Here is a 27,145-nt window from a genome sequence, read left to right on the forward strand (position 1 = left end):
TTACAGTAAAGGGTGGAGTAACTTTATTTGCATGGTGTGTAAGCAAATAATTAAAGTAGATGGAAGATGTGGATGAGAAACACAGGTAGATAAAAGCCATTCTACTTTTATTTTAAAAACTGTCAGTGTCGCGGCCATTTGTTCAAACTGTTTAGTTTCTCCCTTCACACACTCCATCAGATGTGTAAGAGCGAGGATGCACATTCAATCTACTTCAACGCTTTTGTAAATAAACTAAACCTCCGGAACATAGGCAACAATGGAGAACATGGTAATACGACTTTACTGACACTGCCAGTCAGCCATTAGAGAGAAATACGCATGCTTTTATCATTAATGTATTTGTAGTGAAAGAAGCGAGGCCAACGTTTTTCTGAAGATGGTCAGGATGCTAACTTAGCCAGCTAGTCACTCGTACGAGGCTTAAAGCAGGAAACCCGCGAAATTACATCAGTGTTTTGTGTAAATTTAAGTCGTGACGAAAATGTGCTCACAGAAACCAATCTGTCTTTTTATAAACCTCAGCATTTGGCTTATAGGACATATGGATTCTTGAGTTCCAACACTCACTAGCTGTCCGGCTAGTCCGGAGACTGTCTCAAAACCTAGTGAGCTGCCTACATAGACAGCATTCGTGGGCGTCATAGGCGCGCGCGAACGTTCGAACGCTCTCATGGCCAAACCTGTCTAGCAGGGGGGCTCACTAGGTATTGAGACAGTCGTCATGAGAAAATTCTTCCATTCAATTACAAATAATGTACACTTAATTAATTCAACAGCATCTGACGTTATTCAATATATATAAAACAAATATTTCAGAAGTCTCTTGAGTACGCTAAATGCAGGACTTGACAGCTCATTAGATATGCAAAATCCCAGTGCTCTAATTGGTTTGATTTCGCTAATCATTTGCTGTACACTGTAGCCGTCTATTTGAATGCAATTTAAATTGTTAATTACATTTCACATTATATTGGCATAAGGGTTAGTTTTGAAAGTGTTATTTTTAAATAATTAAAATAACCAAGTATAAAATATAATTCCATATATTATATGTGTTACATTATATTAATATACCATGGGATTTTGATTGACCGTCTTTTACATAGTTCTTTCTGTCTGACTCTAAATCTGTCTGTCTGTCTGTCTGTCTGTCTGTCTATCTAAAGCTGCTTTTCAGTCTTAAAAACCTTAAAATGTCAAGCTTTTAAAATGTCTTCAAACTTTCTGGCCAGGCCCTTTCAAACCAACCTAAAGCCAACCTTTGTCTTGAACTTTTTTACCAAATTATTTGTGACATGCACTGCTTGTGTAGTTTTGAATTCTGTAATAACTGGGAAAAAAATGCTTTAGGCATGATTGGTTGCAAACTCATTCAACATTGGCAAGGAATTTATTAACCACTGAGCTAAAGCATACAAGTCTAACATTAATTTTGTTTCCATACCAAGAAAAGCTGTAAACAATAAACCATCATGCGTGTGAAGAATGTCACAGAACTGTGAGTTTCCATCTGCAGCTGTCAGAGAGAGAATGAAGGTTGATTTCTCACAGATATGAAGTGTAGGCCTAGATCTGACAGTAGTGTTGAGAAGTAGACCAAGAGCTCCTTTTCATCTTTTTTAAGGTGTTCACACTTGGCATGTTTGGCTCGATTAATACGAACACTGGTGCAGTTGCTCTGTTAGTGCGGTTCAATTGAATAAGTGTGAATGCTGCCATCCAAACCCTGGTGCGCACCAAACAGGCGGGCCGAGACCTCTGAAAACAGTGAAAGATGGGTCTTAGGGTGTGTTCACACTTGTAGTTTGGTTTGCTTGGTTCGTTTGGTCTGGACCACAATAAAAATCTTCATTTGTGTGTGTGCTGGAGGGATTCCTGATTCTGTTTTAACTCCTTCAGACATTTTATAAGCTCTTCACATCATATGTTACGCACAGTACAACGAGCACATTTAGCCCAGCACACAGCATTGTTTTGGATGTTCGGTAAGTTCTGTCTCAAAATATGCAATACATCATAAAAGCAGACCCATCAGGTTGTGAATGTATCCCTATGACTTTAGGTTTGTTGATAAAAATGCCAATATGAACACTAAGCGGACCAGGACTAAATGTTTTTTTTTTGGTCTGGACCAAACAAACCAAGTGAACCGAGCAAGAAGTTTGAACACACCCTCAGTCTCACTCAGGTGTAAATGTCACTCACTGCTTAAATATTGCAATTCAGCAGTGCTTGCACCCTTGTTCAGAATAGAAAATGGCGTTTAGTCTTCTGGTGGATGACTGTTTTTTTCCCTCTTATTTCAGTGCACCGTGCAGGTGAAACTGGAGCTGGGACACAGAGCCCAGTTAAGGAAGAAAGTCACTAACGAGGGCTTCACACATGACTGGATGGTGTTTGTTCGGGGCCCAGAGGCATGTGACATCCAGCACTTTGTGGAGAGAGTTGTCTTCCGCCTTCACGAAAGCTTCCCAAAACCCAAAAGAGGCAGGTTATATTTTGAGTCTACTTCATAACCCTGTAACTTTATACTCACAGTGATGTAGGTTAAAGGTCCCTTTCAATCAGGATTAAGGAAACAGCTGGTGTTTACACCTATATTCTGATGTGTTAAATTTGCCCTTTTAGTAACTCATGCTGTTAAAATACTTTGTGTAGTTACAGCATGTGAAGTCCTAAGATCTAGTATAATACGAAAGTAATTGTATAGCAACTATATTAACTAGTATTGAAACATGACCAACCCTGGCAAAAATTACGCAATCACCACACTTCTTTTGCTGCATTCTGTGTTGGATTTCCTTCTTTTCATTGTTTCAGTTGACAACTCTTGTGCCATGTCCAACTGTAAGACTGGAAAAACTGGAAGAGAGGGCAACTCTGAGAGAACAAAGGAAATTAACATTTGAACTCACTCTTGTGCACCATTCGAGATGCAAGTCTCACCTCAGAATCATCCTAATCTACATCTCTTTCCCACTTCCCCTTTTCCTTCTCTCTCGTGCTGAGATCACCAAAATTCTACCAAGAATCTATATGGAATAATTATCATAAAATATTACACATGTTTGGTATCATTTGAAATGTCTCAGTGCGACTGGTACAACGATCTCATTCCCAAAGAAGTAAACCCAAAGGCAATAAGGTATTTAAAAGTTTAGAGATATCTTGTTAACTGCTGTGGGTGTGCCCCCATGTAAATCAACTGCTGTCCCCAGTAAGTCTGGGACGGTGATTAATGCAAATTCCCACTGTGAACTCATGTTTACATTTGAAAAGAGGTTTTTGCCTTGTTCTGAGTATTTAGGGAGATCCTGAAGAAGGTTCGTGGCGATTTGTAGCTCAAATTAGCCTGGGATGCTGAGAGTTAGTCCAGTCATTTTATGAAAAAAGGTTGAACAAATTGCAACAGAAGCAAACTCAACTGATTTTTGTATCCTCAATATGTCCTGAGAAAGGGGAAAAAAAAGCCCAGAAGAATCCCATTAGGGAAAAGTTTCGAAAATGAGCATTAATACATAGAGGCAGGAAGAAGTACTTTAGAAACCAGCCTTTATTAATTTTTAAGAGATGGGGTTTGGGGCTGGGTCTGTGGGACTGTTTCTGGGGGACGAGTCTGAGGGAAGAACAGGAGACAATGGTAAGGAGAATGCAAAAGGTAGGTAAAATAAAAAGTGAACCCCCAGAAACAGTCCCACAGACCCAGCTCCAAACCCCATCTCTGCAATAATAATTAATAAAGGCTGGTTTCTAAAGTACTTCTTCCTGCCTCTATGTATTCATGTTCATGGGTAGCCTAAATGGGTTCCATTCAGACCTTAACATTAAGTATTTTACTGTTATATGTCAACAAGATTCAACAAGACATTTTCACCTGGCTATACACAAATGTTTAGATCTGTTGTGGTATTTATGCAAATTAGCACATAAGTAATTAGATTATGCACCGTTTTTCTCAATGTTAACAAACAATTTCAAAAAACTTGTAATACATTTTTTGTTTGTCTTGATGTAAGTAATCAACTCAGTAATTTTCATGGTGATATCTAAAGGTTAATTTATTTACCCTATTCACGTAAGAAAAAGAATGAATAGGTGTGAATAGGCTATATTTGGGTCTTTTTCGAAACTTTCCCCTAATGGGATTCTTCTGAGCTTTTTTTTCCTTACTCAGGACATATTGAGGATACAAAAATTAGTTGAGTTTGCTTCTGTTGCAATTTGTTCAAGGTTGACCCCCATTTTGGCTTAAAATGACTGGACTAAGTGGCCAAGACTTTCAGCATCATGTACTTTCCAATGTCAGTTTCATTGGCATGATACATTTACCTGACATAATAAATTGTTACATTTGATTTTATTCCGACTGACTCTGAAATTGTTTTCCCAAGTAGATTCAACGGATTCGTATGTTACCGCAAGTTTTGCGTCAGATTAGTGACGACTAATATTCGGCACTAATTCAAGTGTACATGTTTTGCAAAGTGAATTTCCGTTTAAGGCAGCAAAAGTGCTGCTTGACCAACCTAAATATGGGTGTGTCTTACCTCTGTTTTAATTTAATGTTACTTTAGATAAGTGTACGTGGGAAACCACGGCATGGCCAATCCAAAGCTATTATAAGACAAGTAAAGTTTGTTGACTTATATCTGTAGTAGTGGCCATACCTCTACTGAAGTAAACGTTACTTTAATTTCAAGTGTATGCAGTCAAGGGGGCTATACCAAAGTATCTTTGATTGTTTAAGCGTGAATGCGACCGATCTCAGGTATATAGCAATTACCTCTGTTTAGTGACCGAAGCTGGCGAGATCGTGCTGACTGAGCTGAAAAATGACACTACTGTCTTCTGTAGAGCTGCTTTACAGCTGAAATTGAATTTGCTTCATAATTTATGAATTTCCTGTTTATTACTGTGAAGCTGCTTCGACAATATGTTTCATATAAAGCGCTATTTAAATGTGACTTGACTTGTAAGCACTCTTTTTAACTGCTTGTTAATAGGTATTTGGGTAACACTTCATTGTAGTGTCCTTACATGTAAATGTAATTACTGTAATAACAACAACAGTAAATTATGCATAATTTCATGCAACTAAACCAATCCATAAACCTAATTATATAGTAAGTGCATGTTGTTTGTTAATATTACTCAGTACTTAAATGTATAGTTACACTCACACTGTAACACGGACATCTTAAAATAGTGTAACCGGTATTTGCTTTAGAAATGCAAATTGCAAGGTGATTCTATAATTTTTTCTTCAACATTGTGTGATTCTTTTTTTCTCTCTACTTGTTCTGGTAAACTATATGGCAAATATAATTTGTTTCTTGTATGTTTTACAAAGCCAGATTGTTCAGCTATTAACCAAATTGATTTGTGTCATATCTGTGATTTGTTTATTTGTACAAAGTAAAAAAAAAATGGATGTACGTGTATGGATGTAAGTGTGGTGATTCTGTTTTTGCCAGGGGTTGTATTTAAAGGTGAAGTGTGTCCTTTTTTGATGTTTTTATTCTCAAAAAGTGTTAACACTTTCTCTGGCGTGTTTTAAAAATATCTCCCTGTTTGTATGAGTGGTGTGATATGTCAACCTCTGGCTCAACCAATTGCGTGATTTTGGGGTGTGGCTACCTGATTTTAGGAGTGTTTCAGAAATCTTTTCGGAAAAAAGGTTGTTGTTTTTTTGTGCAATTCCATGGTGTGAGTAGTGGCAAAGAAAAGCACCCTTGACCTCATTGTAGCACGTAGTATGTACATGTAGATAGTGATTCTGGTTTCATATTTCTGTTTCAGTGTAGATTAAAAAATGTATAGCTAAACATTAACTAAGTATTTTTTTTATTATTTTTTTTTTCAGTTTGTAAAGAGCCCCCATATAAAGTGGAAGAGTCTGGCTATGCTGGTTTCCTTATGCCCATAGAGGTCTATTTCAAAAACAAGGTGAGCACATCACCCCTTATCTACAGCAGTATCTGCATTTCGTTTCTTTTGACATGAATAACTGGTATTTCAGGAAAAAGGCATGAAAAGTCTGTCAGATTGTTGTGCTCGGTCTTTTTAGATGTGTTATATTTAAGCAGTTTGTTGCCTGTATTGGAAAAACGTTGTGATTAAGAGTTTTGCAATTTGGTAAAGGTAAAGGTCACACAAGTAGGTGAACTCAGTGTTTGCACTGGGAGCTAACAGAGAATTGACATGAAGCTGTTGAACGGCAACAGAGAAATTGGAGAAGGTATAAATGGTAAGAAAATGTGAATTTGTATTTCACTGTAATTACTTACAGTGTTTTTAATTAATTACTTTTCATATTGCTATAATTTTGTATACCGTACTTACTTCTCCAGAATTCGTAGTGGATTATTTCTGGAAGTTTGAAATTTTCTCTCGTTTCCTCTAACGTAATCTACCAAGGACCTTATATTGACTTAACTTTACTGTAAATGTTTCACACACTGCTAGATTGAGGTTTGGGTTTGATACTGACGTTCAACTCAACATATTTTTTTTTAAATCTGTGAATCCTGAACATGCTTGTCTCTTCAATAACAGGAGGAGCCTAAAAAGGTGTGCTTTAATTATGATCTTTTCTTGAACCTGGAGGGAAACCCACCTGTCAATCACCTGCGCTGTGAGAAGCTTACGTTTAACAACCCCACACACGAGTTTCGGCGCAAGCTGGTCAAGGCCGGTGGGGTGAGCGGGATTGTTTGTTCTTGCTTTTTCTGAACCTCTATAATCAGCTCTTTTTAACAGACTCTCTCTCTCTCTCTCTCTTTCCACTGGGGTGTTATTCTTGTCTCAGGCTATAGTTGTTCCTGAGGGAGTGGAGATGATGCCAAGGCCCAGTCCAGATTATCCAATGCTGCCGACTATTCCACTTTCTGCCTTCTCAGACCCTAAGAAGATCAAGTCCTCTCATGCAGTAAAGGTTAGTAAAAAAGCTATCCTTTGGTCAAAGAGTTAATTAAATGACTTCAAATATGATTTGAATTGTTTTCTAAATATATTTAAAGTGTTTAAGGTTGATAGTCTTGCCCCCGCCCCGGACAAATTGCTTAAGATAGTCCCAGACTAAAATGCATGTTTGAGCTGTTTTAACTGAAAGCAACTTGCACCTCATATTTTAAAATGATGTCAGTGCCATTGTTTTGTCTCAAGATTTACACCAGTAATGTTTCTTTTCTAGGGCACGTTTATAAAAGCTACTTGAATTTCCTAATTGAACTAAGGCCTTATCCTGGCTTAATCTAAACCCTGTCTGTGAAACTTGGCCTTAAGGTTTAGTTTGAAAACATTTGGACAAAAAAAAGTTTTTGCTTCAAGGGATAGTTGATTAATTACTCACCCTCATGTAATTTCAAGACGTGAAGACTTTTGTTCATCGTTAGTACACAAATGAAGATATTTTTAATGAAACCTGAAAGATTTCTGTTCCATTCACCCAAAAATGTAACCCTTCAAAAAAGTTAATAAAGAGATATTGAATGTAATCCATGTGAATGGATTGATATATGATGAGCAGTTCAAGTATTTTGTAGAGACACGATCGCTTTATTATGATGAACAGATTTAATTTAGGCTTTTATTCACATATAAACATTGATCAGTGCACATACATAGAGCACATCAAATATGATACACGTAACCTTGCTTGATGCATGAGAACCAATGTATTTGTTCTCACGTGTCACGCAAGCACCAAGCTAGAGGTCTAAGCGAGATAGAGAACTTATTTTTATTGATTCCTGCTAAAAATAAGTTATATTTCTTCCGAGTCACATCCGCAACTCCTGCTCCCACCTGCAAAATCTCACAGGTAGAGAGCTACGCAGTTTGTCCTGTTCCCACACACACATGACATGGCGCTTCAGACCTCACTTTGCTGCATTTGTCGCAGCAGGAAAAAGGAAGGTGCTTTCCGTTTCTGGCGCATACAACTGAAAAACATTGAGAATATCCAACCCTGTGCCTGTAAACCTTTTTTTTGTTGTGCGATAGACGAATGACATTCTGCACCTTAAAACATAAAATACATTTCCACGCACAAATCAGTACCTTCCCTCCTGCACTCAGCAATTCAAAACTTGTTCCATGTCGTACTCAGTCGACCTCTAATTTGAGCTTTAGTTAACCATATTTGATTATTAAACCACTCGATTAAACTTTTTGAAGCATCAGAATTTTGGTGGAGAAGAATGGGGTTGGAACGACAGTGCTTATCGGGTGGTTTCCAAGCTGTTATGAGTATGCATTTAAAGAAAAGTCTTTTAAAACCTTCTTTGTAGGAGTCAAGTAAAGATGGAGGAAGTGGGAGCAGCAAAGGTCTTAAAGCCCATAAGGCAACCAAAGAACACAAAGAGCGCACGCGAAAGGACTCTGAGAGCAAGGCCACGTCCCGAGAGAGCGACCGCGAGGGCAGCAAGTCCTCACGAGACCAGTCTTCGTCCTCTTTTTCAAAGAAAGCCCCGGATGGCAGAGGAAAAGACGATGGGAAACCGGTACCAAAAGCAGCCTTCAAAGAGCCCAAACTTATGGTCAGAGAGTCCAAGATGGATGGCATGTCTCCAAAAGGTGGCGGAGCAGTGACAGGCGGAGGGGGTCAGCTGGACACTCGAACCCCGAGCAAGCGGCCCTCATCTGCCATGGAGTCTCCAAAGCTAAGTACCAAGAAACAGAAGAGGATGGGCTCCGAGGGCATGAAGGGGCCTGTGAGCGGAGGCTACAGCAGCAACTCTCCCCGTATTACCTCAACAACACCCTCCACGTACCCCGAGAAGAAACCCCCGAAAGATAAAGGCCACTGGCCCAAGATGAAACCAGAGGTGCAGGAAGTGAAAAGGCAGCCCGACTCTGACGAATCAAACTCTGAGGATGAAGCCTCTTCCAAATCAGAGGTATGTTTATGTTTTTCCATCAGCAGAACAGGGATTTGAATGTATTCAAATGTAATAAAGCTCAAGGATGTTTTTTTTTTTTAGCAATCGGCTCCATCCAGTCCATCAAGTTCCAGCTCCAGCTCCAGCTCTGATTCTGACTTTGAGCCACCGCAGAAGCAAGGCCAAGGTACTTGGAGTTTAATCACGAATTGTCAATTTAATGATCAGTAGTGTGTCGCCTCATTAATGATCGTTAATAATGATTGTTTTCAGGGACGCTCCGTTCTATGGTAGAGGATATGCGCTCTGAAGGCTCTGATGATGACAGCAGCTCTGAGGTTGAGACGCCCATGAAAACGACTCCACCCAATCAGGACTCTCGGTTTGTACCATGCACTTTGTGTTTGATCCAGTTTGGTCTTGTTTGAATAACTGAAATGTTTGCTAAAAAGGATACTTGACAGTAAAAATGCAGACAAAAAGGATTTTGTCCACGCTATTCACATGATTAATATTACCACAACCATGTTACACATTGAATCCGATTTATATTCCTTTCACAAGTTCATTATGATTTTCCCCTTTTCAGCTTAAGCATGGACAGTGAGAGTGATGGCAATGAGGAGTCCCGACCTCCCAGCCAGGAAGCCCCCTCACCTCTACCCAAACTGAGCTCAGCAAACCTCAAGGTAAGATTGGTAAGACTGCATTGCGATGAACCTTCAGACTGGTTTGTATTAGGTTTATATTTGAGCTCGATTTGAAATCATTGGTGTTCTTTGTCAGATGTTAGGAAAAAAGAGCCCAGACTCTTGCACCCGTGAGAAGATGCTCAAGAGGGGATACGACAAGGTAGGAAGGGTAAATAACTGAATCATACTCCTCAGTGGCTGAAATTCAGATTTTTATTGCACATAAAAATGCAATGGAAGTTTTAAACGAGTGATCTGATTACAGGCTTATACAGAGGAGCTTGTGGACCTCCATCGCAGGCTGATGGCTCTGAGAGAGAGGAATATTTTACAGCAGGTTATAAGAAGTTATTTCTGTATTTGAGTGCATTTTCTAAAAAATGCTGTCAGTCACCATCACGCATTATACCAAAACTCCATTGAAGATTGATCAGTGCCTTATTTCAGGACACGTTAGAAATGATTAACGTACACTATCGTTTAAAAGTTTGGGGTCGGTAAGATTTTTTAAATGTTTTTTGACAAAAGTCTATTATGCTCACCAAGGATGCATTTATTTGATCAAAAATACAGTACAACTGTTATATTGTGAAATATTTTTACAATTCAAGATAACTGTCTTCTATTTGAATGTACTATAAAATGTAATTTATTCCTGTGATGGCAAAGCTTAATTTCCAGCATCATTACGCCAGTCTTCAGAGTCACATGATCCTTCAGAAATCATTTTCATTGGTGGTGGTTGAGGAGATTCCCCCCTTCCATGTAAAGCGCTTTGAGCACCTAGAAAAGCGCTATATAAATGTAACAAATTATTATTATTATTTTAATATGCAGATTTGGCATTTAAGAAACATTTATTATTATTATCAATACTGGAAACATGATATTTTTTCAGGATTCTTTGGTGAAGAGAAAGTTAACAAAATAATATAAAATAAAATAGTAATTTGAAACAGAAATCTTTTGTAACAATGTAAAAGTCTAAAGATCAATTTAACACATGCTGAATTAAAGTATTTAAAAAACCCCAAACTTTTGAATGGTAGTGTATGTGAAAGATATAATTATTGAAGATTTTAGGTTGCCCAAAGTGCCTCTCATTGGAAAACAGCTGATTTATGTTTGGATCATGATAATTTTGTTACCTTTCAGGAATGATTGCTGTTTGCTGACTTTGATTGACACATTACTTTGTGTCTTTTAGATTGTAAACCTCATTGAGAAGACTGGCCATTTCAACATCACAAATACGACCTTTGACTTTGACCTGTTCTCCTTGGACGAGTCAACTGTACGTAAACTCCAGAGCTACCTGGAAGCCACGTCCACATGACACAAGGAAGCTGCTCGGCCGTGATCTTTTTTAGAAGTGTGAGAGAGGCCTCCAAACTGACTGGGGGAAGAGGGAAAGGAATTGAAAGCAACATATAAATGCACAGGAAACGAACAAAAACAAAGCGAACAAACAAAAAAAAACTTTATACTGTAATAGATATAAGCAAACAAAAGGACCAGGGGCATGAATGGGCGGCATTCAGGGTTTATCTAATAACAGCACTGCGCGTTGCACTAAGAAACAAACTGTTGGCACAATACTGTCCAAAATGGACAAGATCTCGCATAGGCACCGTGGATGAGATACCTTATTACAAGTAGGTACATTTCAAGACTGGTTTTGCACCAAAGCTGTAACAGCTTCCCTGGCTTGGGCCTTTATGCAGGGTCGATGACTGAAAGACTGTGTTCCCTCTCTACCCTGTCACTCATGTCTGCCACTCAGCACAGCGTGGTGGCATGGAAAGAGCCCAACTCGATCAAACCTTATCGGCATACTGTTTGTGTCTGCATAGCTTTGTAGCCCCATGTGTTGGATAAAGTAATACTCTCAAGCTTTGGTGATAGATGCTCCCTCGGATCAGCTAAAGGGGAAAAACTATCTGCCTTTGTAGTGCCTTTTTAAAATGTCATGTTTTTTGATTATAATTGTTTGTGAGTCTCTCATTGGTCTTGGGATGACCAAAAATGATCCGTCAACATTTGAAATGCCTGAAATTGACATTCAAAGCCCTTTTAAAGGCGGTTTAATACCTGTCCCGAGAGAACACTTGATAAAGCCGTTCTGCATGTGTGATCTGAGAAGGTCTTGTGCATTATTCTGTTTTTTGACGGTCAACAACATGGTCAATTTGTTAAGCATTTAAAGTTCTTTTTGTAGTTTATTTAAGTAACTGTGCACTTTTTCTGGTCACTTCAGTGCTTTGTAATTATCTGATAACTATATTTATGATTACTTTCTCTTTTTTTTTTTTTTTTTTTTTTACATAATATTGACTTGCAAAAATGTACAGATTTTTGTCAATGTTTTTAAATGCATCTATTGAAGTCATATTATTGATTATTCAATCACTTGAGAGAATATGCACACAGAATGAAGGGGAAAGGGTTTGTCTGTATTCCAATGGTGCAATTGGAAAAAGAGTCTTCTGTTCACCTGAAGTATTATACAAGTGAAAATGTATTTGTGTCAGATACATATCGTCTGATGACATTGCTTTTTGAAAAGCATACCTGCTTGACATGTTATTCTTCATTGTCGATTGCCAGTTACCCTTTTTGATTCTCAGTAATGTATGGCTATAAAGTAAACAATGTTTTCAGTGAAACTTTTGTGGCAGGAGTATGTTACATCATGGGTAAATAGCAGTGATCCGTGTTTGTGCATGATTAACACATGAATTATCACTTGCAGGAATATGCTTACAACTTTCACAACCCCATATGTTTGCTTTATCAGCTATTCTCAGGAATACAGAAGATGCTCTTAATAAATCCATACAATACAAACCCATATAACGTGAAGCACAAGCTAGAAACCTCTTGTAGATCTCTTGGTTGTGCTTTCTTCTCTAGTGTAGTAGCATAGCCTTATCGGGAATGGGTTCATTTTACATTATTATGTAAATTTGTAACAATGTGCATTACATAGGTTACCGTACACTGAAGGCTGAAATTGTGGAAACCATGATTAAAGCTCATTCTCCATTTAGGTTATATCAGTATGTGTGTTTATAGATTTCCTTTTTAGACGAGTCATTCCTACAATTTCTGCATTTTGGGATGAAAGAAAATGATTTAAAAAGTTGTACACTTCAATCTCATGTCAATGACAAACTATTATTATTTATAGCAACATTTTAAACGCATGACTGACAATTATTCCTCCTGTTATGAACAAATAATAACCTAATAGACTGTTACAGCCAATTGTAATGGTTTTAACTATATAAATGCCATTGCTTGTACTGGAGATTTCAAAAACATACATTTTTTCTTAAGTACATAAAGTGGAGGTATGTGGAACGAATCAGTTTAGGGTCATTATAAGTAGTGTAATTTATGTTTATGGAGGCCATGTATTGATATTTAAAGGGATAGTTAACCCAAAAATGAATATTCTGCCATCATTTACTCACCCTCAAGTTGTTCCAAACCTGTATGAGTTTTTTTGTTCTGCTGAACACAAAAGAAGATATTTTGAAGAATGGCAGTATAACCAAACAGTTGTGGGCAGGGGTGCCGCTAGCAATTTTTGACCCTATGAAAGAATATGAGGTTGGGCCCCCGACCACATCCATTTACCATTTCATTAATAAAATCGATCTCTGGGGGCCCCAAAAGTGCGTGGGCCGGCCCTTAGAATTGTTTTGACCATTTGGTTACAAACATTCTTAAAAATATCATCTATGTCCCACATAACAAAGAACTTCATACATGGTTGGAACAACTTGAGGGTGAGTAAATAAATGATGACAGAATGTTCATTTTTTGGGTGAACTATCCCTTTAAGGCACCATACCAGTGCCACCTTCGAGGACTTTTGTTTTGAAAATCGGGACCGGAAGCGACTGAAGCTAGATTCCCGTTGATACCAATGGTTGATTTGCTTACCGGGATACGAAGTGAATGGAGAGTGCGGGCGTCGTGTTTACGGTAATGCTGGGATTTTGCATTTGTAAACACAACAACGCTTTTAGGATAACGTATTCGACGTGTGCACATTTCTTCCGTTGCAGGGTTACTACCGTTAACGTGCATTTGAAAGAAATAATCATGTCTCGTTGAAATGACTCATAAGATTTTTGGGCTACTAGCAAAACCGTGACTGTTTTGTTTTCTAAAACTCATTCTTAATCATTAAAAGTACGATTATATGGCTATGTACTAATCAGTATTTTAAATTCGACAACATATATGTTTTTAACATATCGACTACATGATAAACTCAGGAGCTCATCTAGGAACAAAAGCTGCTAGTTCTAGTGTCCTGACAACCGTTAATGTTACAGTCAGCTGCGACCAGAAACAATAAAGGATTAAACGAGTTTACTTTATAATTTGTCGTTAAATTGAAGGTAAGTTATTTACCCTAGTCATAACCCTAGTAAACATATTTGAATGAGATGACACAATTGCGAGAAGCATCGCTACCTGATATTTGTAGAAAATACCTTCAGTTGGTTTATTTTGTGGTTTATTTTAACTTCAATAGCCATTATTATTTGGTTAATATAAAAATGCATGCAAGGTGAACGTCTGAAAAAGCTGTCCCATGCTAAAGCTATTGACTGGATTTTTTGTAGATCATGTGGTGTGAGCATTGCAGAGAATTCTGCAGCCAGTGTTATGTGCTCTTTGTTCGAAGTAAACGCATTTATCTTCTCTATTGCACGCTGCATTATGCCTTTTTTTATGTTGTACTTTTTCAGGAAGAACGTGAGAGGTCGTGAAGATGAGTTCTCAGCAGTATCCACGTCCAGGTCTGCCATCTGGTCTGGGACAAGGACAAACACCAGGCAGTAACACTACAGGACTTTCAGGAAGTCAAAAGAATACAGGTATAAGATGCACCGACTAGTACTAAACAAAACAGAATATCACGCCAACACCTCTGTAATGTTAATTAATGCTTAACAGATCATTATAAATGTTAGCTTATACACATTACCATTAAAATGTTTGTGGTCGGGAAGAAGTTTTTGAAAGAAGTCTGTTATACTTTTCAATCTAATCATTTGAATATGTTGATCCAGTGCTCAAGAAATATTAATTATTATTATTATCAATGTTGAAAAAGTTGTGCACCTTAAAGGGTTAGTTCACTTCACACAAAAAAGAAAATTCTGTCATTAATTACTCACCCTCAGGTCGTTCCAAACCCGTAAGACTTTTGTTCATCTTCGAAACACAAATGAAGATCTTTTTAATGAAATCGAGAGCTTTCTGTACTCTCCATTGACAGCTAAGCAACTACCACTTTGACGCTTCAAAAAGTTCATAAAGAGAGCGTAAAACTAATCTATATGAATCGAGCGGTTTAGTCCAAATTTTCTGAAGAGACACAATCACTTAATATGAAAAACGGATTGAATTTAGGCTTTTATTCACATATAAACATTCATCAACTCACACATCAGTTGTGGTAAATGGAAGCTCAAGCATGTTTGCTTGATGTGTGAGAACCAATGCGGTTCATTCTCATGTTACGCAGCACGTTTGAGCTTCCAGAAGAACCAATGAGGTTCATTCTCGTGTTACACAGCACGTTTGAGCTTCTCAATAGCCAATGAGTTTCATTCTCGTGTTACGCAGCATATCTGAGCTTCAGTAAGAACCAATGAGTTTCATTCTCGTGTTACACAGCATATCTGAGCTTCAGTAAGAACCAATGAGTTTCATTCTCGTGTTACGCAGCATATCTGAGCTTCAGTAAGAACCAATGAGTTTCATTCTCGTGTTACGCAGCATATCTGAGCTTCAGTAAGAACCAATGAGGTTCATTCTCGTGTTACGCAGCACGTTTGAGCTTCTCAAGAGCCAATGAGGTTCATTCTCGTGTTACGCAGCACGTTTGAGCTTCTCAAGAACCAATGAGGTTATTGCGTGTCAAGCAGGTTCAGTTGAGCTTCTGTTTATGTTCGCTGATCAATGTTTATATGTGAATGAAAGCTTAAATTCAATCTGTTCATAATTTAAAGCTATCGAGTCTCATAAGAAAATTTGGACTAAACTGCTCAATTCATATGGATTATTTTTATGATCTCTTTGTTGAATAGCTGCCAAAGGAGGGACAAAAGCTCTCAGATTTTAGCAAAAAGATCTTCATTTGTGTTTTGAAGATGAACGAATTTCTTACGCGTTTGGAATGACATGAGGGAGAGTAATTAAAATGACAGAATTTTCTTTTTTGGGTGAACTAACCCTTTAATATTTTAGTAGAAAGTGGAAACCATAATACTTTTTCATTTATTTGAAACAAAAATCTTTTGTAACATTATTAATGTCTTTACTGTCACTTTTGATCAATTTAATGCGTCCTTGCTGACCCTAAACTTTTAAACAGTTGTGTAGTGTACAACAAGCCTGTTTATGTCATTAAATACTTCACACCATCAATATTGACTTAATGTGGTTTCATTAAGGAGGACATGAAGACTCTAATCATGCTCCGCGTGAGCTGATGTCCAGTGGAGCCACAGCGTTCAGAGATGATAAACAGGAGACGGTAGTGGTGCGACCCTACCCCCAACCCCAGACTCATCCCTTACCCCACGGAATAGCTCCGACTCTGCCCCCTCCTCTCCCTCAGCACCTCCCCATCCAGCCAGGCACATCCGTCTCTGTGTCAGCAGCACCATCCCACCTCCCACAGGGTCTTTCCCTAGCCTTCACTGAGGGTCCTCTAAAGGTACACGGGTTTGGGGCATTTGAAACTTAAAATCCCGTCAGTTTATAAAGCTGATCCCTCTTGTCTTCTCCCTAAAAATGTCAACTGTAGGCAAATGTAAAAATATTACATTACTCTTCTCTTTACTCCAGTCTGCCCTGAAGGCGACCATGCCAAGCCGTGTGATAGCTCCAGCACCTGTGTCAACACCGGGCCACCTCACCCTCCCCTCTAAGGTGCCTGCTCATATCACCGCTACCATGGAGTCTACACAGGCCTCTGGTATTCCTGTGGCAACCATCAGTAGTCAGCAGGTTGGTAATGCTTTTAGATAAATATAAACAATTTTGCTGCATTAGAAGTTACTTGGTTTCTTGGTTTACACAGTTTTCTCTAATTAATTGTGATTTTTTTTTTTATGCATAAAACATTTAATATGTATTAAATGTGTGTGTACACAATATACAATTTAAAAAAAAAATATTTCCAGTTTTGAAATTAAATGATAATAAATATGAATAATTAATAAATAAATCATTATAAAAGACGGCATATGGTGGCATTTTGTTGCTGGTGTTTTGACTTTTTTTTTTTCTTTAAATTAATAGTTTATGGAGTTATTGAATTCTGTCATTATTCTCTATAATTATTTACCAAAATAAACATTTGCATAGAAAAATGTATTTAATATTTAAATTAATGCACATTCTTCAAAAAACATAGTTATAAAAAATATCCGATATATTTGATGTATTCTGAAAAAGATTGATGAAAGGACTCAGTTAAGATGTCATATTTCTCCATGTGTTGGACTTGCTGTGACCTTCAGTTTGGTTTGAATTTGTTTTGTTCTTTTTGGTCACAATAAGGGTCACACTGGTAACCTGCATCATCTAATGACGAACGTGCAGATCATCCGCAGTGGAGCCCCTGCGCTGCAGATCGGATCCTCCGCTGCTCCTCCGCATCCTTTCACCTCCCATTTGCCCAGAGGTGAGTTTACAGATCTATGCATCTCATATCAAACAAATTTGTGTTGGCGCACTAACTGATTTTGTTTTGTTATCACAGGAGCGGCTGCTGCGGCTGTGATGTCAAGCTCCAAAGGAACCACAGTGCTGAGACCAGCAGCTGGTCCGAGCTCCGCCACGGGGCAGCCTACAGTCCAGCACATTATCCATCAACCTATTCAGGTTAATACAGCTAACGCATTTTGGAATCTATTTAAAACAAGGATTCGTTTTCAAAGCCTGATGCATTTCATGCATATGTGTTTGTGTTACAGTCTAGGCCTATAGTCACTACCTCTACGGCTGTTCTGCCTACTGTAGTGGCTCCAGTGAATGCCACCAGACCTCAGTCTCCGGTCATCACCACAGTGGCTGCCCACTCCGGAGACATGGTACACGGGTAAGATGCATCCACTTTAGATAAAGCAAATGCATTGAATGTATAGTAGTTGAACTGTAGAAAATGATTTTTGTCTTTCTGGATTCTAGTCGTTCAGCGGTGACGATCCACCCACCCCAAGCGACCTTGAGTATCCAACGCCCTCCACCCTCACGCGACACATCCCCCCGGATCACCCTGCCCTCCCACCCTGCCATTGCTGCTCAGAAAGCCCTTCCTCACTCTGCACAGGTTGAAAGCATTCTGCCCTGTCCTTCTGGAAATATTTTTAAAAAAATACTAAGCATAAGGAAAGTTATACCTCTTTTTTCCTCTGTCTTAGAAGCCCATTTTCAGCACTGTGACACCTGTTGCTGCCGCAACAGTGGCTCCAATTCAGGCCACCAATACTGCACCATCACCTTCTACAACAGGTGATAAATCTACTCTATACACCTGTGATTCAGAAGCATCTATGCACATCGCATAGACTATTGTGTTTACAGATGTATTATAGTACTAAGGATCTGATGTTATTTTAACACCTTTTTTAAAGGCTCCACCCCCCACACTCAATTATCCAGTAGCAACATTGTCACCATGACGGTGGCCTCCCACTCCTCTCATGCCTCAGCAGTGACCACATCCACTATCCCTGTGGGTAAGTTACCATTAGCTCATCTTCTCTGGGATTGTTTTTTTCTATTACCACAGAAGTGTAGTTATATTATCTAATATTGTAAAAGGGGTCGCACTCCAAATGAGAAGCGCCACACTGTGTCGTGCCACGGTTTTAAAGAATTCAAACACATTGTTTTCAGTGAGTGCATGTACTCCAGCAGTGCCACTCGACATCTGTCCGCGGCGCCCAGCTATGGCTCTGAGACTTGGAACTTTGCAAATCCAAATAGATTCTTCTGATCCTAGGCCAAAATCTGTAGTCTTTGATCAAATCTAAAACCAACAGGCACAGTAAAGGAAACTTAAAACAAAAAAAAGCAAAAAAAACTTGCACGTTTTTGATTTTCCATGACTAATCTACAAGAGAAGCCTTTCTGATATAACAACTAACTCTGATTTAAAGGTTCTTGGATACACAGATTTGTAAAAAAAAAACTTTATTTAAAAATGGAAAAAAGGTCTGCACTCTAAAAATATTTTATCGTAAACAACAAATTTCGACACTGACAAAGGCAAGGAGCCAAAACGTTTGTTAACTTTATCTCCGGTTTACAATTAAAGATTTTTAGAGTGCAGACCTTTTTTGCATTTTTGGATTGATTCATAGATCTAAGCACCTAATTAGCTAGGAGAGCATGGTGAGTGTGTTGATATAGCTTTATTTACAAAACATAGTTTGTTGCTAGTGATTGACATGCAGGCTCAGCGTGTGCACAGTCAAATGAGCGAGGAACACAAAAAAAACCCACTGAAAATGTAGATTTGGTTGCAAAAAAAACTTGTTAAAGAGGTGTTTAAATTAGTCACTGCACAGATGAAATCTGCTCAAATTGGCATTTTTGTGATTTGTAACCAACAAAGTGTAGACACGGTGTAAATAAGATGTTCTTTGTGCAGTGTAGTCCGCTTCATTGATTAGTATAATGGAAGTTTTCACATGAGTGACATCTTCAGTGATTTATACAGGAAGCGTGTTTTACTTGCTTTCTGTTTATAATTCATTTACAATTTCAAATCATGTTTTATTTTTCATACTTCTAAGAGGACCAACGGCCACGCACAGTCTGCAAAGTTTCAGGAGTGACACATGCATTTAAATGCAGTTGCGTGTGTGAGTCACTGACGAAATTGCGATGACTGGCAGTGGGAACCATAGCAATATTTGGGCGCCTAGCGACTGAATGAAAAACATGGGGATGCAACAGTTTAACATGTTTGGTGGGTCTATTTTTTACCAAAATAATATTAGGGGCCATTTACACAACACTGTTTTCAACTAAAAACAGAATTTGTATGCATTTTGGCCATTTTGGGGGCCTGAAAACACACAATTTTGAATCATTGTCGTGTAAACGTACACTCAGTGACCAAAGATGCATTATGTCTGGCAGTTGTACTGATTTCAAACAGCGCCCTCTCCTAAAGATATAGGATCCCTCTCCTGTATAACCTAAAGAATATGACATGCAGTTGCCTTGCCTTGTAATTGATGATATTAATCGCAATCACAATATCAAGGGAAACAATCAACAATTATAATTTTTTTGTCATCATAGTGCAGCAGAAAAAAGTCCTCTGAGTAAATGTAACTTTTAAGTATTTTTTTTATTATACTTTTTTTAAAATTTTCTATACAGATATACTCTCCTGCAAAATCAAACAAAAAATTCTAGAATGATTAATTCTTTCCAAATATAGCTATACAATTCATCTGGTAAAATAGTTTTCATATCGCTAAATATACAGCAGTAAAACAAAATATCGCAAATGTATTTTCTTCTTTTTTTTTCAATATCGTGCAGCCCTAATTGATTTCATTCCTTCCACATTTAAACAGATATGAACTGTACTTGTATGGCTGGAAATAGCTGCCTGGGGGCATAACAACTGTGAACCGACAACAGATTACCCAACAGAGTGAACCGACTTGCTCTAAAGTGGCTTTTGTTGAATGCTGGAAAAATGTACAATTTGCATGTTTTTAACAGATACTTTAGCAGAAGCACAAATAGTTATAATTGAAAACCTATTGCACTGCCTACATCCTAACTAGATGGCACAGCATCCTAACTATGATGCATTTTATATACTTGCAACTGAGCAGTTGTTTGCATTGTTTTCCAGGAAGATTTTGCTTGTAAAATGGTTACATTTTTACCTGAAGGAATTATCTGTTGGTTTTGCCCCCTCTGTCACTTTTAGCTAAAGTCGTTCCACAGCCCAACACGCACATATCACCACGTATCCAGCCCGAATACACTGGAGAAAGGGGCAACCTCATCCCTATCTCTGGTCATCGCTCCTCTCCCAACCCCATAACCATGGAGAACCGCACTGACAACAGGTATAAATCCTTTCCATTCAATATATTGAAGAAATTATGCTCCTTTCCACCTATTTTACATTTGAAATGTGTTTTTGGCCGCAAACTGGCAATCTCCAGATCAGGTTCATTCTGTTTGCCCTCCTTTTAATAAGGTGTTTTATGGCTCCCCGCAGACAATCTGTTCCAGTGCAGTTTCAGTACTTCCTGCCTACCTACCCATCAGCACCATATCCGCTGACCCACACTTACACCCCTATCACCAGCTCTGTGTCATCCATACGCCCTTATCCAGGTACCATGTGGTGCTTACATTAATATTAGATAAAGCTAAATGATTTTCCTGCACAGGAAACTTGATTTGAAAGTGGTGGGTACTAGTTAATTTTGGCTTTAGGTTATCAACATTTGTTTGTTGTGTGGACACAGTTACTGCTCAGGCGCCCAGTGCTGCCATGCCGGCTCAAGCCAGTGTAGGAGTTGCATCTGCAGTTCACCTGAACTCTATGCAGCTGATGACGGTGGACCGCATCACCCAGATCAACACTCAGAACATTCAGCCAGGTGCCATGGCAGCACAGGGCATCCAGCCCACTCCCATCCAAGCCCAGGGCCTCCATCCGTCTGCCCAGATAACCACCACAAGCATTCAGCCTACACAAATCAACCAACAACAACCCCCAACAGAATCTAAAGCTTCAGGTGAGGAGCCTCAGATCAGCTCTGAATCTTACATTAGGGTTCATCTTTAGTTCTTTGCATGTGTTTCGCATGTTTATACCAAACACCTGCATACAAACCTTTCTTTAAGTGAAACATTGGTAGTGATGAATGTCTTTCTATGGTGTTTTTCTTCAGTTGTGCTGGCCGATGGTTCCACTCTAGTGGCTAACTCTATTAGCAATGCGTTCAACAACAGTCAGCCTGCCACCACTGTGGCCCAGACGCACAGTCAGAGTGCCAACGCGGCAACCCCCTCCCTTGTGACGTCCCCTCGACCCAGCATTCTGCGCAAGAAACCTGCTCATGAAGGGTAAACATGACAAACTCAATATTGTCAAGTTCTTGGCAGTATTGCTCAAGTGTAAATCTCATCGAGATTGAGACTGAGATTGAGATTGAGACAATGATAAATAAATGACTACTATCTTGATTCAAGTACAACTTTACAGTTGTACTTAATTTAAATGTTTTGTCACTCACATTACAGAAGAAGACTGTAGCTAATTGCTTAATTGTCATTAAGATAGTGGCCCAATGAAAAAAATAATTATGCCAAATTTTGGTACTAAAATAGCCATTATTTCCTTTACTTAAAGGGATAGTTCACTTTGAAATTAAATTTTGGTATGTTTTAGCTTACCTCAAGGGCATCCAAGATGTAGGTGTCTTTTTTTCCGCAGTAGTTTCAATTTTTATATTTTTAGGTCAAACCGTTCTTGTCTGTCAGTCATTTAATGCAGGTCTGTGGTCACTGTCTCAAAGAGCATGCACAGAGTCCAAATTAAAACAATTCCCCATCGTCCAAATTAAACAATTTCCCATCGTAAGTACACATTGATGGCCTAAGACACGAAACGAGCGGTTTGTGTGAGAAAACGAACAGTATTTATATCGTTTTTTAACTCTTGTACAAAGCCACGTCCAAGTGATCTGAGGGCGCGCGCGCATCCTGGTGTGTGCATGGGTGTGTGACGTGTACGCAGACTGGTGCATAGATATATACACTAGATGTCGCCTTGTCTACGGCAGTTCATTGGAAAGAATGTCTTTAAGGCGACATCTAGTGTATATGTAGTGTATCTATGCACCAGTCTGCGTACACGTCACACACCAGGATGCGCGCCCTCAGATCACTTGGACGTGGCTGTGTATAAGAGGTAAAAACGATATAAATACTGTTTATTTTCTCACACAAACCGCTCGTTTCGTGTCTTAGGTCATCAGTGTGTACTTACGATGGGGAATTGTTTTAATTTGGACTCTGTGCATGCTCTTTGAGACAGTGACCACAGACCTGCATTAAATGACTGACAGACAAGAACGGTTTGACCTAAAAATATCAAAATTGAAACTACTGCGGAAAAAAAGACACCTACATCTTGGATGCCCTTGAGGTAAGCTAAAACATACCAAAATTTTATTTCAAAGTGAACTATCCCTTTAAGATATTATTTATTTATTTTCCCTTTCTGAATTTGGTGTGAATTATGACCTATACTTCTCATGTTCAGTGTTAAGAGTCAGTGTTAAAACTATTTTAATAGTTTTAGTTTTAATTAACAATGACAATGCTGATGTGAATCTCCTGTAAAATGTTTATACTACGTTCTTCTTTTAGAAAAAAATGATTGACATTCTCAAGATTAATCCGTCTCTTTGGTTTATTAAAGTGCTGCAGTTAGGAAGAACCTGATCCCAGGTCATCTCAGTGACTCCACAACCTCAAGAATTGATGGACACATCAGGAGTGCATCAGGATCACCTCGTCCTGCAGGGTATGAAGTATTCAAATTGATTTTGAGATAATTTATCCTTCTCTTTGTAGTATCACTTGGTCTTAAATTGCAGCTCAGCTTTATAAACACTAAATCTCCAAACCCTTTGGCAGAGTGAAGCCCAAACCTGACATCCACATGAGCCTCGTTCCATCAGTAGCTGCGGCTATAGAGGCTATTCCTAGCCAGGGAAATGAACAGCAACCACAACACTTGGGACCACCTCCCTCCCAGCTGGCCTCTCAACCTCTCCCCTCCCTCCTGACGTCAGCCACGCCTCCCTCTCAACCCACTCCTGCTCTCTCAGCCATTCCCCCTGCCATGGCAGTCACCCCGCCAATCCCCTCCATGGCCAATGTAGTGGCCCCTCCCACTCAGCCAGCAGCCAGCACCACTTCAGCATGTGCCATCAGCTCCACCCTTCCAGAGATTAATATTAAGCAAGAGGCAGAGCCTATGGAAACTACAAAACCAGGTGAGATCCTTATGCAAACAAGGTTTTACACTAGGAATCCACCTATATATTAAAATTTAGTTAAATTTGTTCAATCAGGATTTTACAAACTCTTCCCAGTGCTACATTGTGTATAAACTGAAACAATGAAAAGAAAATGTGATACACATATCAAAACCAGAAGTATCAACTGATTTAACAGTGTCTTTCAACTCAAACCCTCTCAGTGGCATCAGGGCCAAACAGTGGTGCACAGATGTTGGCAGTCCCTGCTACAGACGTCACCCTGGGAGCCTCACCCAGAAAGAAGCCCCGCAAGCAACAGCACATCATTTCCACTGAGGAGAGCGAGATGATGGAGACCAACAGCACAGATGAGGAGAAATTCCCACCCAAACCCCTCAGCCTACGTGCAGAGAAACGCAAGTCCCCTCCTAAAGAATACATCGGTGAGCTTCATTACGGTTTTTAGAAATTGAAGATGAGTTACCAAGATCTAAAAAGGTTCTTGAATCTGAGGTTCGATAATCTGAGATTTGTTTTGACAATTAGGACAATCAGGTTAATTATTTCATATTGTTAGAATCAACATAAATTAAATTCTCTACAAAAAATAGTAAATACTAATAATCTCCCGATTCTGCCAAAAGATTTTACCCCGCTCTCGCCCGAAACTTTCATGGTTTGTCCCATTCTCGCCTGCAAAAGCCTTTAGGAAAGCGTATAGGCTGATTTTTCAATCCCGGTCTGGTTCTATTCTGTCTTTTTCCGGTGTCTATATGCTTTATTTCCCCAATTTCCACAGGCACAACGCTTCATATCTCCAGTTATAGACTTCTGCGTGCTGTCTCCCGCTTCCCGTGCAGATATCATCAGTATCTTCCCTACCGCATCTGCACTCAGCAATTCAAAACTCGTCCCGCTCTGCACTCTGTTGCAGACCACAATATATAGGACTGTGTTTTAATTTGGGAGAAGGTTTTTTTTTTTTTTAATTGGCATAAATTCACTAGTCAAGTTACCTTTATTTATATAGTGCTTTATATAATACAGATTGTTTCAAAGCAGTTTTACTGGGATAAACAGGAAAACAATTATTCAATGAATTCAATTCTGTTGTAAAGCAGCTCTAAAAAGACAATAATAAACAGTCATTCAGCTGAAATCAGTGTTGATTCAGTTCGGTTCAATAACTGTAAAGTTAATAAATTACGGAATGGGTTCAATTCATCTATAAAGCCGCTCTGGAGGAAAAATGATGGCTGGGAAAAAAATTCTTGTGAGAAACCAGGTTTAGTCGGTGGATCAGAAGAGAACTGCTAATAATACCATGATATTTCACATTTAATTTCACATCTTTAAAAATTTAGTTAATCATTTAAATAAATAATTAAAATGGTAAAATAATTATTTAATAATTGACATTAAATCATTTTAATCTACATTGCAGAAGGCTACTGCTAGTTGGGGGATGATTGCCATGAAATTTGTGCCACAATGCAAAAAAAATAAAAAATAATAATTCTTCTCAAATAGGTCATTTTCTGTACTCATTTTTTTTATTTGTTGAGCACATTTTTTTTGTATTTTAATCTACTTTTATTCAAATAAAAATAAACATTTTCACTTCTTTCTCTATGGAACATCTTAAGCCTTACTGCCTTCTTCTTGTGAAAGTCCAGTAGTCCACTAACCTTTGTTCTAATAGTACATTATGAAATGGCAATGGTGACTGTGTCGTAACATAATTGAACAGGTGCCAAATGTAATAATATTGCTGGAATAAGATAAACTCACATAGTGATAAAGATCAGAATCATCTTGGCAGTCCGTAAGTTGTTCTGGCGATGACTAGATTCTGCAGTTGCTCTGCAATTATGTGACTAGCTGTAGTTTTGACTCATCACAAGTTGTGTAATGATTTGTGTTCACTTTAAGAAACTCAATTTCAGTACAAGACATTGTGGCTCCTTTAATGCCCAAATTTTATGTATCTGTTTCGCAGATGAAGAGGGAGTTCGGTATGTTCCTACCCGAGTTCGGCCTCCAGTCACTCTGCTGCGCCACTACCGCAACCCCTGGAAAGCAGCGTACCACCACTTTCAGAGATACACCGACATCCGTGTCAAGGGTCTGTCTAGGCTTATCACACAGTATCTTATTGTCCATTTAGCATTAATACAATAAATATAGTCTGTCATCAGTCATTCATTAATACTAGCTTGTGCTATCCAATCAGAAGACAAGAAGGGAACCCTGCAGGATGTGGCCAATCAGAAGGGAGTGGCATGCAGAGCCCAGGGCTGGAAAATTCACCTCTGTGCAGCTCAGCTCATGCAGCTGGTAAAACTTTCTCTGAAGCTTTAATTCATTACCAGTAACTGCCATTGATTCAGTCAAAACAGTGGATGTGTTTTTGTCACCTGCCTGCAGACTAATCTGGAGCATGATGTCTATAGTCGTCTGACGACTCTCCAGGAAGGCCTCGTTCCGAAGAAGAAGGCCGGAGCAGATGATGATATTCACCGTATAAATGAGCTCATACAGGTGAGAGCCACTGATCACTTTTAACCACACATGATCACTTTCAAATAGGTTATCAGAAAGATTAAAACTTTTGCTTGCTTAAATCTTCTTCTGGAGATCTATCAGTATGTGCACAATATATTGGTACCATGTAAGTTATCTTATATTAGAGAGGGGGGGGGGGGGTTATTTAAAAATTAATTATTCATTGGTATCGATCAATGTTGGATATTGCATGCTTATTTCCTCTATTTTTACATTTAGATTACTGTAAGTCAGTATTGTGTCATTGCAAGTTAATCTTTAAAAAAGCAGAAAATTTTATAATTTAAATTGTATAATAATTTAATAACCCTGTTAATGTAATCTTTAGCAAATCTCAAAATAAATATCCATTTTCATACTGTACATGATGGTGTAATGCTTAAATTCACTTGTAGCATTTAAAACAATTGTAATCTTTTGTTTTATATTATGTTTTTGTTATATAATTTGTTTTATGTATATGTAAACAGTTTAACCATTTTTTTTAAAAAATCTTGAATTACGTCATAGATGTTTACTGTCAGTTTTGATCAATTTAATGCATATTAATTTATTTAAATAAAAACAAAAACAAAACAACGACCCCAAACGTTTGAGTGGTATTTACACTATTGATGTTAATCATGATACTGTTTCACTGCATAGGGCAACATGCAGCGCTGCAAGCTGGTGATGGACCAGATCACGGAAGCCCGTGATTCCATGTTAAAGGTGCTGGATCACAAGGAGCGTGTCATGAAGCTGCTCAACAAGAACAGCAGCACTAAGAAGCTCAATAAGCTGAAGCGCAAGGACAGAGCGTGAGATACACGGACTGGGACAGGGTTCAGCATGAGCACAGAACCTCCTGCTCCATGACCTCTAGCATGCAGGCACACTGCCCTGGCTCACTCGGTCTCTTCCAGAAGAGATTCACCTCGAGTCC

The 27,145-nt window shown here is 38.7% G+C and overlaps 2 protein-coding genes across 6 annotated transcripts; both read left to right on the forward strand.

The window, feature by feature from the left end:
* Window positions 1–167: 167 nt before the first annotated feature.
* Window positions 168–12,243, forward strand: mllt1b (MLLT1 super elongation complex subunit b). Of its 5 annotated transcripts, none has more exons than XM_079876108.1 (12): window positions 168–271; window positions 2,310–2,490; window positions 5,867–5,949; window positions 6,559–6,702; window positions 6,812–6,937; window positions 8,295–8,903; window positions 8,988–9,072; window positions 9,159–9,267; window positions 9,475–9,574; window positions 9,672–9,746; window positions 9,843–9,914; window positions 10,785–12,243. In XM_079876108.1, the coding sequence occupies exons 1-12, from the start codon at window positions 260–262 to the stop codon at window positions 10,911–10,913; spliced, it is 1,725 nt and encodes a 574-aa protein (XP_079732234.1). In that variant the 5' UTR covers window positions 168–259; the 3' UTR covers window positions 10,914–12,243. The 5 variants fall into 5 exon arrangements, with proteins under 5 accessions (XP_079732234.1, XP_079732235.1, XP_079732236.1 ...); XM_079876109.1 differs by having other exon boundaries at window positions 9,672–9,737; XM_079876110.1 differs by lacking the exons at window positions 168–271; window positions 2,310–2,490 and adding an exon at window positions 5,684–5,756.
* A 1,244-nt stretch (window positions 12,244–13,487) lies between these two features.
* On the forward strand, window positions 13,488–27,129 carry sap130b (Sin3A-associated protein b). The gene is made up of 21 exons (XM_079875482.1): window positions 13,488–13,570; window positions 14,347–14,475; window positions 16,060–16,325; window positions 16,457–16,618; window positions 17,174–17,297; window positions 17,376–17,497; window positions 17,590–17,714; window positions 17,804–17,945; window positions 18,037–18,127; window positions 18,250–18,354; window positions 20,577–20,718; window positions 20,874–20,992; window positions 21,127–21,399; window positions 21,556–21,730; window positions 23,091–23,195; window positions 23,309–23,670; window positions 23,877–24,098; window positions 25,655–25,780; window positions 25,889–25,992; window positions 26,083–26,196; window positions 26,866–27,129. The coding sequence occupies exons 2-21, from the start codon at window positions 14,370–14,372 to the stop codon at window positions 27,022–27,024; spliced, it is 3,144 nt and encodes a 1,047-aa protein (XP_079731608.1). The 5' UTR covers window positions 13,488–13,570; window positions 14,347–14,369; the 3' UTR covers window positions 27,025–27,129.
* The last annotated feature ends 16 nt before the right edge of the window (window positions 27,130–27,145 follow it).

This window comes from Squalius cephalus (genome assembly GCF_949319135.1).
Source record: "Squalius cephalus genome assembly, chromosome: 7".
Lineage (NCBI taxonomy): Eukaryota > Metazoa > Chordata > Actinopteri > Cypriniformes > Leuciscidae > Squalius > Squalius cephalus.

Bases quoted from the DNA above. Each gene is read 5' to 3' on its own strand.
- mllt1b (XM_079876108.1), top strand. The intron at 5,950-6,558 runs GTGAGCACATCA...CTTCAATAACAG, and splicing joins AGGTCTATTTCAAAAACAAG to GAGGAGCCTAAAAAGGTGTG. The intron at 9,915-10,784 runs GTTATAAGAAGT...TGTGTCTTTTAG, and splicing joins AGAGGAATATTTTACAGCAG to ATTGTAAACCTCATTGAGAA.
- sap130b (XM_079875482.1), top strand. From the start codon at position 14,370: ATGAGTTCTCAGCAGTATCCACGTCCAGGTCTGCCATCTGGTCTGGGA. The intron at 21,400-21,555 runs GTGAGGAGCCTC...GTTTTTCTTCAG, and splicing joins AACAGAATCTAAAGCTTCAG to TTGTGCTGGCCGATGGTTCC. The intron at 23,196-23,308 runs GTATGAAGTATT...ACCCTTTGGCAG, and splicing joins GGATCACCTCGTCCTGCAGG to AGTGAAGCCCAAACCTGACA.